The 14017-nt window shown below is 39.8% G+C and overlaps 1 protein-coding gene across 4 annotated transcripts in view; it reads right to left on the reverse strand.

The window, feature by feature from the left end:
* neurl1 (neuralized E3 ubiquitin protein ligase 1) overlaps positions 1-14017 on the reverse strand; it is a 232408-nt gene that overhangs the window by 105949 nt on the left and 112442 nt on the right. Inside the window, exon 1 of one of the 4 annotated variants that reach the window (XM_008106591.2) lies at positions 4880-5696. The exons of 1 other annotated variant lie outside the window; for it this stretch is intronic. In XM_008106591.2, the coding sequence (XP_008104798.1) occupies positions 4880-4913 (34 nt within the window). In that variant the 5' untranslated portion in view covers positions 4914-5696. Of the gene's footprint in view, positions 1-463; positions 4741-4765; positions 5697-14017 lie in introns of those variants that run through there. 2 more of the 4 variants (XM_008106592.2, XM_062976301.1) reach the window with 2 other exon arrangements.

Genomic DNA, 14017 nt, shown 5'->3' on the forward strand with positions numbered 1-14017 from the left:
TTGAGCCCACCCACTGCCATGGGGTCGAGTCAATCAAACCAAGAAGCTAACTCGATCCTCATCCACATGAAAATACTCCACCCCACCCTCACAAGCACCCCAGAACCTGGTAGACTCTTAAACACCATCATCACTATTTTGAGAGAGACTGCTGTGAAAAGTGGCTGCCAATGTGGAGGTCTAAGAGGAATTGGCCTCTGGCCCTCATCCAATTGTTGACTAATGTACTTACTAAACTGAGCATGAATATTTGTCTAAGCATGAGCTGTTCTCACTTCCTCGTTTTGCAAATTAGCTTTATTAGCATTTTGCAAATATTGCTTATTGGGAAGTAAGCATGGCTTTATTTGCAAATCCAATTGCCCAGGCACAAAGCTCCGAAGGAACCAAACTGCTAGAAGCATATTGACCAAAGCGAGGAAACAATACATAAAGGGTCCCATTTAAGCTACAGTGGCCCTACCTTTTCCCTTTAGTGCAGTGGTTCCCAACCTTTGGTCCTCCAGTTCTTTTGGAGTTCAACTCCCAGAAATCCCAGCCAGCTTACCAGCTGTTTGGAATTGTGGGAGCTGAAATCCAAAACACCTGGAGAACCAAAGGTTGGGAACCACTGTTTTAGTGACTTCTATCACTGTTATGAAAAGTGTCTGAAAGCAGAAACTACACAGGATGGGCCAGTTGCATACCCTCCCTCCATTTAATATTTCTCTCCCTACAGGCTAGGTATGATTCATAGGGAAGTCCATATGACTTATTCCAAACATGTTATAATGGTTTTAGCACTGGATTAGGACACTGGAAAACAGGGTTTGAAATCCTACTCTTCTGTGGAAACCTTAATTACTAAAAACAAGTCACACACTCTCAGCCTCAGAGGAAGGCTAAAGTGAATGTTCTCGTAATCTTCTGCCAAGAAAATTCCATTATTTCATCTTAGGGTCACCATATGTCAGAAATGACTTAAAGGCACACAACAACTAACTATTCCAACCTTTGTGTAAAAGAAACCCAAAGAAAGAGAACAACAACGACAATAATTAGTATCACCCGCCTTTTCATGCAATCAATGTTACAACAAAATATAAGAAAGTTGTATGGTTACTGCAGCACAAATATTACATGCGAACTACCTATTATGTTCTGTGTTCTGAGGAAAAAAACAATATTGTTTGCATATGCAGTTAGGCAAACTAATGTGAATTAGAAAAGGTAGACTGAAGCAAATTTAAATAGAGTCTGATTGCTTATTCATATATGCTTATTCTTCAATTCCATTTCACATTTAAGTTATTTAAGTAAACTTAATCAAAATTTAAAATAAAAAGGCCACAGAATTTAAAACAGAGTTCTAGCTGAGTGCTTGGTGATCTTGAGAAAATAGCCCAGAAGCTCATTTGTTGATGGGAAACCATATCCATTCATATTGCAAGTTCATCATTTTCACCAACCTTAGTTAATCTGTGATGAATATAATTAGCCACTGCACACTGGATCTTTATGTTGTTCAAATTGCAGAGACATAGACTAGAGTGGTAAACCACCTCACAAAGGACCTCTTCACATGGGGCATTTTTTGCCCATTTTGCCGCTTTTAATCGCAGCAAGAACAGAGCCTACTGTGCGCCATCACACAATGCACAGCAAGGCCTGTCCACATTTCTCCCGAAGAGGAAAAGTGCCGAAAGGTGCTTTCTCCTCCACTACGGGGAGGAAAACCTAGTTGGGGTAGCTCCAACTGAGGTAACTGCAATTCCTTCCCCTATTTGCCGTGTAATGGCAGAAAGGGTGGTGGGGCAATGCACATTGCTGCCTGTTTCCACCCTTTTTGCTATCTGATGGGGGGGGGGGGATGATGCCAAAGCACCCTCTCCCATCCCTTCCATGTGATGAGGGGAGGAGGAAAGGTGTGCGGGTGCCATGAGCCACCCCATGCGCCTTCCCTTTCACCAGCACAACAGCATGGCCCGAAAGGTGAAGAGGTGCTTAGAGTCATCTAAGGAGCAGTTCCCATCAAAAATAGCAAGATTCACTTCTGATTAAACAAGCACATAATTTTACTTTTTAGAATTCACAGTGTACATCTGTCTTGTTTTTCAGGTAGCTTTCTCAAAAACTGTTTTAGATCTCATGTGCTTGCAAAATAAAAACCACCAGTTGTAAGGGCATGCCACCAAAAGAAACCACCATTACAGATCTGTCCAAATTTCTAGTATAAAATTATTTATATTTTGAAATAACCAATTATTGCTGAATACTATTGCCGTTGTGGAGCCCCCAGTGGCGCAGTCTGTTAAAGCTCTGAGCTGCTGAACTTGCAGACCGAAAGGGTGCAAGCTTCGAATCCGGGGAATGAGGTGAGCTCCCACTGTTAGCCTCAGCTTCTGCCAACCTAGCAGTTCGAAAACATGCAAATGTGAGTAGATCAATAGGTACCACTCTTGCGGGAAAGTAATGGCACTCCATACAGTCATGCTGGCCATATGACCTTGGAGGTGTCTACAGACAACGCCGGCACTTCGGCTTAGAAATGGAGATGAGCACCATCCCCCAGAGTCGGACACAACTGGACTTAATATCAAGTGAAAACCTTTACCTTTACTACTATTGCCATTTATCTATCTATGTATTAAAGTTCTACAATTCATTTAAAAGCAAGTAGAGATAGAAGGAGGTTTGGAAAGAGTGAAGAAACAATCAGGTTAACCTCCAGTCCAAGGGATCAGTCGAGATAATCCAGGGTATTCTATAGATTAAGCAGGAAACAGATGCACTGCAGGAAGATTCCCACAGAGCAACCAAAGTATCAAACAAACGGGCAAATCTGATCAAATGCATCAAGGGAATTCAACCCCCCAACACACGTAAATAATCCAAGGTGCCATTCAATCAAGCTTTGGAGAAATCACTTCCTGGCCCTAAGATTTAACAACCAGTGTGAATCAAATATATTGATTAAGCTTTCCATGACTTCCATGATTAAGCTTTCCATGAGAGGTGGATTATTATGCAACCTTCTGCCTTGTCTCAGGCTTTAGCACTTTCTATTCCCGAAGGGAAAAGATGAAAAAAGGTCATGTTGCAGAGGTCCATTTGCTGATCACAACTGAGATGCATGAACAGAAATCACAAGATAGTATCCAGAAATATGTTCAACTCTGACTTTCTTTAGTGACTTCCTTCATTCCCTATATTTTTGCCTTGAATTTCTGAGAAACAATGCATTTTCTTTTGATTTCCAGAATAAATGTTTTGTGATGGGCAATTTATAGCCATTACTCCTACAGTGGTATTTAACCTCAATAGTTCTTTTCCATTGGCAGACTGTCTCAAGATTATACTATATATTTTTTGTATTAATTATAATTTCACAGAAAAGTAACAGAGGTGCCGATGTAGAATAATCACACTGACTGGCATTGAATAATATTTTATCACAAAGTTCCCAACCAAAGACACACATAAACAAATTCCTCTAGATTTCCCCACCTTCAGTTCATGGTAAGATTAACAGTTTAAGCAGCTGAGAAGCTCTAGTACTTCTGATTGGGTATCTCATTCTTTGTTATGACAATATGTTTACATTATTTTGCAAATAATACATGGCATGTGACATGCTTGGGGGAAAGGCACAAACTGGCTTACAAATTTTATGTCGAACACTGAGAATGAACTATTAACACTGTATTACAGTGCAATATATGAATAAATACATTAATTGAATAAGTAACTATTTGAAAATTGTTTTAAAAAACCCTACAAAATAGAAATAGTTCAGATATAAATGCTGCAGCTTGGAAAGTACATTTCATATGACAGTATATTGATTAACACATGTTTTGTACATAGACAACTTTCTATATAAACCTTCAATTTGCCTTTCTGTCTGAAACTGAGCTTTTGATACTTCTAGCAACATAGCTTTTAGATGTGAAACATACAATCCACAAAGTATAAAAAGTTATCAAGGAAAAAAATAAGAAAAAATAATAATCTAATCCAATGAATAGGTTCAACATTAAATACATTGTGCAGCTATGAGACAAAGTTAAGTTCTATTTGGCCCCATCAATTTCAATGTGAGGAAGTTAAGCCTACGATTAACTCTTCCCTTGAAACCCATGAAATGTGGTTAGTTTTGGCAGGATTGCACCCATTATTCAACACAAAATAGATTCCAGGTAAACTTTCACTGAATCAACTCTTGAAATCACTCAAGGATAGTATGATTCTGGGCATCATCCTAACAGTAAATTGTCCAGAACCCTGCAATACTGCACCCACTTCCTCCTATGCTCTTTATTATTATACTCCAAAGACACTCAGTATACTGTACTAAATGGATTGAAAATGAAATAGCTCATTTAAGCTTCTAGCCGTGTAAACTGATTAGTGTCACACTGAAACACAGAAAAGGCAGAATCCCGTAATATTGAGAGTTTTAAAAGATGGATCTCTGATTTATTTTCTTAAATAAGTTCTTCCCATGTTCCTTTTTAAATTGTCCTGTCTTTCTGTTAGCAATTATACAATGCTCTTTTCTTTTCTTACAGCATCAGTACAGGAAGCAGAATTCTGTAGACAAATATTTGTTTGAAGCAATAAAATAAAAGCAAACATGGAACGATGCTAGATAAAACACACGCATATCCCTAAGGACCCCGCTTTAAAACAAGACTATCTTGCACAAGCACACTTTTCTTACAAAGGAAAGGCACATCATGAAAAGCAAATAGAAATATTGACTCCATCTCTGCAACTCGCTTACCTTTTTGAGCCATATTGTCCCCTGCTGCAGAAGGGTCAGGCAAAGGGCAAAAACATTCTCCCCCACATTAAGTATTTGCTGTCTAAACATCAGTGCTGCTGGCCAGCTCCTTACCGTATAGAGTGCTTCTGGTTAGCTGTCCCCCCATCGTACTGCGCAAGGTGGCTTGGCTACCTTGCAGTTTCCTCTCTCACTGGGCAGAGATGCAGAGCTCGGAGCATGCAGGCATTGTTAGCACACAAGAGAAATGCACGCTCCTCCGACACAGGGAGGTTTAATGACTCTCCATAAATACACACTCATGAACAGAACGACAGAAGCCTGCGATCAGCCTCCACCCACTTTCTGACCCTCTCAGGCTCAGCAGTAAGCAGAGGCATATGTCATGGTTATTTACATAAGGAGGAGACTTGTGACTCTGAAATAGCTGGGGAAGCTCAAAGAATTTTTCACATATAACATCCCAGCCCCGGAGCAGCTCAGGGGCAACCAAACCCACCCCATCCATCTGCCTCTACACTGTTTTCCCTAACCGGGCTTTACACTTCAAATACATTGCTCCGGAGGAATTATAGTGGATTTCTTGGCCTCAAAGGGCTGCCTGCCTGCTTAGTCCCCCAAACCCAAGGGACCCTTGCTTTTGAGCAAAACAAAGCCTTTGCTTCTGAAAATTTCATCGCAAATGTATTTGTTTACAACTCAAAAACCTGACTGTCAATGAAACTTGCTTTCCACCACTGTAAGAGTGTCATTAAAAGATAAAAGCAAAGAGAAAGAAAGAAAGACATCAATCCATTACATAAGTCCTGATAACATGATGGGAAAACTTAAACCCAAATAGTTGTATTACCAGACATCACTGGCCCGGATCCTCTTCTGGTTAATTATTAATTATTTAAGAGCGAGGGAGAAGTTTCTGAAAGGCAGGATGGTTCAGCCTGGACTGCAATAGCAAAAACATTTTCCGCCAACCCCCCCCCCCCCCCACCCTCAAGCTTTTGTGCCAGGATTGCAGGCTCAGCTCAGACACAATGCAGCCTGCGCTTCAGTCCATTACTTCTGCTGATTAACTGCAGTGAGCATTATTAAAGCAATGAGTTGTAGAGACAGGTTGGGATGGGGAAGCTGGGACCTCCGTTCTGTTCCTCCATGAAGGCTTATGAATTTTCTCCTTTACCAACCATATTAAATTAATTATCTGAAAAGGTATTAAGCCTCATCTAGGCCATAACTTTCGTCAGTTCCCTAGCATCTACAGCAGGCATGGGCAAACTTCAGCCCTCCAGATGTTTTGGACTACATCTCCCACAATTCCTAACAGCCTACTGTGGGAGTTGTAGTCCAAAACATTTGGAGGTCCCAAGTTTGCCCATGACTGATCTACAGCATGGTCTAACACACTTGCCAGTTTGAAAGAGTGCCTGGCACCTCTGATGTCAGTTGGCCAGTGGCCAGGCATTGGGACAGTCAAAATCAATTAGCAGTATTCACAATCTCTGCTGGCTGGTCTCCCTCTGGTCCACTGACACAGCTGATAGACAAAGATCTCCCCTGAGGAAATGTACAATGTGTATACATTGACTAATTAATTAGGTGTAAACCAAGGAGTTTGGCATTATTACTCAGAATATGACATAGGTGGCTTGGTGGAACCACAACTCTAATCAGCATAGAAGGCTTAGAGGACACACCAGTCAGGAAGATGGGCAACAATTTTATTGACCCTACACCAAGAACAGAACAAACACTAGAAACTCAAGACTCCACCCAGATACAACTATGTCTTGCTTCTCTTAGGAACTAACATACATAATGTTTCTTCAAAAATCAAAGTCCAATAGAGTGCGGTGGGACTTACTCCCAGACAAGTGTGAACAGGACTGCACGGTTCTAGGTGACATACTGTAGTAACATTATGTATGAACATTTTCTCCGTGTTCTACAGACCAAGTTCCACACTAATTTTCCCCTTTATTATTTTGCCCTTAGTACCATGAGTACTGCTAATTTACATCATCGTATTATATCCTCCTTCTCTTCCTTCTTCTACTATTGTTGTTGTTATTGTTTTTGTTATTGTGCCTTTTCCTCAACTATCGAGTCATGGAGCCTCACAAAGTTGCAACAAGTACAGGTAGCAGCCACAACATTAAAGCACATAAATGTTAAAACATAATTAAACTCTTAATAGAATTTAAAGTAATTTTAAAATGAGCCCATAAAAACAAAGGCAGTCTCGGCAGCACATTATTCAATGTCCTTTCCCTATGAGCAGCTAGTTCTAAAAAGCCTCTTGAAACAAAAAGATCTTGCCAGCCCCTGGAAGTAACTGGATGTAGGCCACAGACTCATTTCAACATATAATACAAATGTGGGTTTGAAAGTTATTGTTGTCCTTTAAACCATCCCAAAAATGATTTCATAATATTTCAGTGCTGAGCTGTTCTTTTTGATGTTTATAAACCTAGAGCTCAAGATCTCTATTTCTTGTCCTATAGCAATCAGTTGCACCAGTAATGGATAGTTTCTTAAATGTGAGGCCCCTTCTACACTGCCATATAAAATCCAGATTATCTGCTTTGAAGTGGGTTATCTGATAGTGTAGACTCATATAATCCAGTTCAAAGCAGATAATCTGGGATGAGATTCTGGGATATAGAGCAGTGTCAATCAATCAATCAATCAATCAATCAATTTATTAATGCTCTGACCAATGGTGATATGTATTTACAGAAACAACATCAAACAAACATCTATACAAAACACTGTAAAATCCAACAGTTAAAAGTAGGATGCAAGCAGGATAAAACAGCATGTGCAAAATAGAGCAGTGTAGATCCAGCCTTAGAGACATTATATTCTAATTGAAGGTATATCTCTATATAAAGCACACAGGTTATTATATAAAATGCTATATGATTAAGACAAGGCAGTTGAGATTCTTTTGGAAGCCACAATAACTCTTGTTTTTTTAAACTCTAGAGACAGACAGCACCAGCCTTCCTGAATTCTTCAGGGTACATTTGCTAAAGTTTTCTCTTTGCTGCAGTCTGCATCTATACAGCATTTTCTTGGCAGGCATACCTCCTACTTAATTCTACTGCTGCATTACTAGCAATGCTGCAAGAGCAACTCTGAAGCTGCATTGCTGAAGCTGCAGGATCAGTCCAAAGATACACAGAAAGGCTGCAAGAGCGTTCACAGCAGACCTTCTTTGCATACTCAATTAAATAGTCAGTAAAATCGGTTTTCAGCTCTGTTCATCAGTAATATTTATTAATCTTAGTAAGTCCTAAGAAAACGTATTCCTTTTCAATGCATATTTTAAAAGTGAATGTGAGTAGAACTGTAGTAGTTTATGGGAAGATGTAGCTAAGGACAAAACATGGGCATTCCCCTCCCAAAGTAGACACTGGTCTCCCAAATAAGAATTCTGTACTCTCCAATGGAATTTCCCTTCAGCTCCCAAATTTCTTCATTTCATTTCAACCTTTACAAATACATTTTAAGTTTCCAAAGAAAAGGGGGAGGGCAAGGGTATCAAGGGAATACAAACACAGCAAATATGATTCTTGGATGCAAACAACTTTCAATTTCTCATTCTCTGAAGTACTTTCAGGGCTGTAGCTGGGGGGGGGGGGGTGTAGGAGTTCAACCCCCCCCCCTGAAATTTTTAAGGTTTTTTTTTTTAAAAAAAAAAACCTGGTTTACTCATGAATTTTAACTGATTAACCAAATCCCCATGAGTGTCCACTGAAGGTTATCAATGGAGCCTGATTTCTAAATTATTTTGCATTACAGAACTACTCTTTATGATTCGAAAAAGTTTCAAACCCCCACCCCTGAATTTTTTTTTCTGGCTATGATCCTGCTTGACATCATATAAAATACGCAATTCAAACTGAGAATATACTAGCCATGCATCAGACATATATGTGAATCATAAGATTTCTGCATGCTTGTTGACTTGCAATTAAATCTGGAAACACACAGCACTGAAATATTTGTAATGTGTTTGTAACTTGTGGACTTTCTCCTTAGTTGGGTTTGCAACATGCTTTCAAGCAAACTCTGAGCAACTCGTAGAGTTTTTCTTGGGTGGATTCATTCAGTGAGTTTATCCAGTTTTAAACCTCTCAATTTGCCTGTGCAATCCTACTCAAATGTATCTGGTAGTAAGACCCCCTGAACACAGGTTGCCTTCTAAAACAACACACATAAGCTTCCGCAGCACCATTTGAGTTGTACTCTGATGGTTATTTTTCTATTTGATAGGTTTTAGGCAAACCTCAGCAGGATGAAGATTTTTCGTGCTTATGGTAAAGCCAAGCAATTCTGCCATTTGTGGCTTCCAATACGGTTGAAGCATTGTAACCCAAAGAGTATTAAGGACCAAAACATGCAGGAGTTTTTTTTTGTGGCAGAGCTGAAATTGACCTATCCATTTTAAGTGACAAGAAGTTCTTTGACTGTAGGCATCTCTGGTAGGTTGACTGTTTTTATTTATTATTCTGCACAGTATTAACTATATGTTTGGTCCTGGTGTGCACTGAAACACTGCTTATATTTTTATTTGAATAGATTGGGTTTGCTTAAGGTTGTTTTTTTCCTTGTGACATTTCTCTAACCTCAGTGCTGAAAAAGAGGCCTGGAAGTTCATTCTCTCATCTGCCAGCTATTCAAACTGGCATCAAAATTTTCCAAACTCTTTGAGAATTATAATTACTAACCAACTGATATGAAATAACATTTTATTTCAATTGATTTTTTAATGTTTTGAGGGCTTTTTTCATGTCAGGAACAACTTGAGAAACTGCAAGTTGCTTCTGGTGTGAGAGAATTGGCTGTCTGCAAGGATGTTGCTCAGGGAACACCCAGATGTTTTACTATCCTGTGGGAGGCTTCTCTCATGTCCCCACATGAGAAGCTGGAGCTGACAGACAGGAGCTCACCCCGCTCCTTGGATTCGAAACTCCGACCTTGCAGTCAGTTGTCCTGCCGGCACAAAGGTTTAACCCATTGCATCACCGGGGGCTTAATAATCAATCTAATTTTTCCTCTTCTTCGTTTATTAATAGCATTTCTTTTCTTTAACATTGAACCTGAGAAAGTCAGGCATCCATATCCACAGATTCTGCATCCATAGATTCAATGTTTTAAAAATAATCTTAATTTGCCATTTTATATTAGGAATATAGTAGAGTCTCGCTTATCCAAGCTCCGCTTATCCAAGTTTCTGTATTATCCAGCGCAGTTTGCCTTTTAGTAGTCAATGTTTCTGTAGTCAATTTTTCAATAAATTGTGAAATTTTGGTGCTAAATTCATAAATACAGTAATTATTACATAACGTTATAGTGTACTGAACTGCTTTTTCTATCCATTTATTGTAAAGCATGATGTTTTGGTGCTTAATTTGTAAAATCATAACATACATAATCATCACAACATTTAATAGGCTTTTCCTTAATCCCTCCTTATTATCCAACATTTTCGCTTATCCAATGTTCTGCCAGCCCGTTTATGTTGGATAAGTGAGACTCTACTGTACCACTTTACTATACTATTGTATATAATGGCACTTGAGCATCCACAGAATTTGGTATCCATGGAGAGTTCTGAAATCAAATTTCAGTGGATAACAAGGGCCTTCTAATATCCCTTCTCATCCTCTGCTGTAAGTCTGGTTGGTATTATCTCATTTGTTTGTAGATGTATTGCTTTCTCTCCTCTTTGAGATAATTTCCATTTGCCATTTGCTGGGCGTTTCCTTGCAAAATCACAAAAAGCCAGTGGGCAATATTTGTGACAGCTGTGAAAAACACCATAAGAAAACGTGTTAAGAGTGTACCCTTTCAAGCTTATCAGGATACTTAGGGTACTACTGACATGATACAATGTTGATAGCTTTATTCTTCCTATTTGTTTTTAAGAAAATCCAAGAAATATGACAAAAATTTTTAATTAAATCCAAAAACCAATATAGATAGCAGAAATAGGAAAATCAGTTGCTGTTTCATGCCTCATTTCTTCCTAGATTGCTACATTTTGTCACCAAGACTGTTTCCTTTGTAGCATTGGAGATTTTCCAATTTTCAATTCCAAATATCAGTGATTTAGTTTTTCCATTTTCAAATACCAGTGATAGACCCATCACTAAAGGGTGTATCTATACAGCAGAATTAATACAGTATGACACCACTTCAACTGCCTTGGCTATGGAATCCTGGGAGTTGTAGTTTGCTAAAGCACCAGCACTCTTTGGCATAGAATGCCAAAGGAACTGCAAAATTACCACTTCCATGATTCTATATCACTGGTGTATTTATTTATTTATTTACAGTATTTATATTCCGCCCTTCTCACCCCGAAGGGGACTCAGGGCGGATTGCAATGAACACATATATGGCAAACATTCAATGCCAACAGACAAACAACATACAGTATAGACAGACACAGAGGCATTTAACTTTTTTCCAGCTTCACGATTCCGGCCACAGGGGGAGCTGTTGCTTCACCGTCCACTAGTGGCTGTACTTCCTCATTCCTTTCCTCGTTTTTTGCTGGCAGTTTTATGGTGTTGTAAATTAGTTAAATTAGCCTCCCGCATAAAGTGTACCTAAATTTCCCTACTTGACAGATGCAACTGTCTTTCGGGGCTGCATAGGTCAACAGCAAGCCGGGCTATTTAATGGTCGGGGGCTTAACCCGACCCGGGCTTTGAACTCATGACCTCTCGGTCAGTAGTGATTTATTGCAGCTGGTTACTAGCCAGCTGCGCCACAGCCCGGCCTGGTGTATATGCACCCTAAGTAACATGTAAGACTAGTATGGACCTATACTAGGTTTTCTTCAAATAAAACATTTGTAGATCTACCTGCTGTCAGCCAGTTTGAAATTATTTATACATTCCTTTCTTTTTCCACAAGAGCCATGATTTTAAACATACGCATTGAAGCTATTTTGGGTATTTTATCTGTATGTTCAGCCATATTATCTTTCTTGTTGAATGGTTGTGTGGAAGGAAGACTTTGACCCAAATTGTTTAGAAGCACTTTCTACAAGCTGAAGTCTAGTGATCTCTTCCTACTTTGCATACATAACCGACTTCATTCATCAAGGACCCTGACCTTCTGCATCTGATTTTCAGAGGAACGTTGTCATGGGAAAAAGAGGGAAGCCTGTTTCCACCAGCCCAGTTGCATTGGCCTAAACTGTATCTAATCCAATTAAATAAATTGGCTTTAATTAAATATTGATTTCTTTTTCACTCATGGTGGTTTCCATTAAAGAACAGGAGTCTCAGGATATTCAGGAAATGTATGCCCATATTTAATCTAATTTTGGCTGTCGTTGCTGATTAACTTCTGCTCTGTAAAACAACAGCAACAAGCATTCTCTGTTTTCTTTTTGGCATAAATTATGCTCCAACATTTCATGGATGAACCTGGGACACACATCACCATGCAACATTGGAGTGCAGCCAAGATGGCAACTGTGGATGCAGACTACCATATATATAAAGGTTTTCCCCTGACATTAAGTCTAGTCGTGTCCAACTCTAGGGGTTGGTGCTCATCTCCATTTCTATGCCGAAGATCCAGCATTATCCGTAGACACCTCCAAGATCATGCGGCTGGCATGACTGCATGGAGCGCCGTTACCTTCCTGCCAGAGCGGTATCTATTGATCTACTCACATTTGCATGTTTTCGAACTGCTAGCATGGCAGAATCTGGGGCTAGCAGCAGGAGCTCACCCCGCTTCCCGAATTTGAACTGACAGCAAGTACAGCAGCTTAGCATTTTAATCTGCTGCGCCACCAGGGGCTCCCCCTCCCCCCCCCCTCCCTCTCTCTCTCTCTCTCTCTCTCTCTCTCTCTCTCTATATATATATATATATATATATATATATATATATATATAAACATAGTGGTTGGTGCTCTTTAGTTTTTGCATGATTTGGGACCCAAGATGTAACTGAATGACAGCTCCCATCACATTTCATTATCTGCCATATAGACTGAGGATAATGGGAATCATAACCCAAAAGCTTTGTGACTTTGAGATTGGGGAAACGTTAACAAACATTTTAAAGTCAGACATCATATTGACAAGCCTTGTATCTAAATTCAAGCTCTACTATCCTGACTAAACAGAACAAAGGGCAGACTTCCAGATGTTACTCCCATCAGCTCTAGTTATGATGTCTAATTATGAGGAATACAGGAGTTGTAGTCCAGCATTCGGAGAGCCACATAAAATGACATGATGGGCCGAATTTGGCACATGGGTCTTGAGTTTGACAGATGTAACCTAAGAGGTCACAATTAAGAGGTCAGCATGTTAATTTGCTCACCATAATCAGCTGCAATTTATTAATTCTTTATAATTAATAAAAAGCATTAATATAATATACATTATTTAGCTGGGCTGCATTTACACCAAGCAGGTTACTCCAGGAGATTTCTGCCCAGGAAGCTATACTGGATCTAGCACATAACAACTGAATCCAAGGCCAGTGTCCAGATGATGCAGCCTGTCCCTGGACCCCAGCTCACCCCTACTACTCTTCTCCATGGAGATCCCCGCAAGTGTCTGGCTATCACCTGTTGCATCTCTGATGTTGTAGCAATTTTAGCTAGGACCGCAATAAGACGTATGTACTTGGTGAGCATCTGCTAAACCAGATCAGCCAGGACAGAGAAATAAGCTCCCTAGGTTGAAGGCAACACCACAGTGGTTTATTAAGATTTGGCTGCAAAGGATGCACGTACAAGCAATTTGTTTCAAAAGATACAAGCATAAACTCACAGAGAAATACAGTTCTGATAGCTATCAGACTTCCTGTTCGCTCCTCTGATTGGCTGAAAATGAGGCAGACTAGGGGGTTCCCTTGACATCACAGGATACAGGAGGAGATTCCTGTGGTGGGAAGAATGACAGCCAGGGGTTGGTCAGTTCAAAGAACCAATCCATTGCAGAGACACTCCCTGGGAGGGCCCAGTCCATGAGGAAATAATAGTGTTGATATGCTGATATATCTCCAATAAACTCAAGTATCCGGTTCTGTGTAAGACAGAAGTGCAAGACTCAAAAGACAAAGTGATTGTAGATGTAAACAATCAAGGGCTTGGTTGCCAGCATAGAGTCTCTGTTCTATGTCTTTTTCTATGTGTTCTATGTGTATATGGCATTGAATGTTTGCCAATTTATGTGTACACTGTGATCCGCCCTGAGTCTCCTTCGGGGTGAG

This window comes from Anolis carolinensis, chromosome 3 (assembly GCF_035594765.1).
Source record: "Anolis carolinensis isolate JA03-04 chromosome 3, rAnoCar3.1.pri, whole genome shotgun sequence".
In the NCBI taxonomy this organism is placed as follows: domain Eukaryota; kingdom Metazoa; phylum Chordata; class Lepidosauria; order Squamata; family Dactyloidae; genus Anolis; species Anolis carolinensis.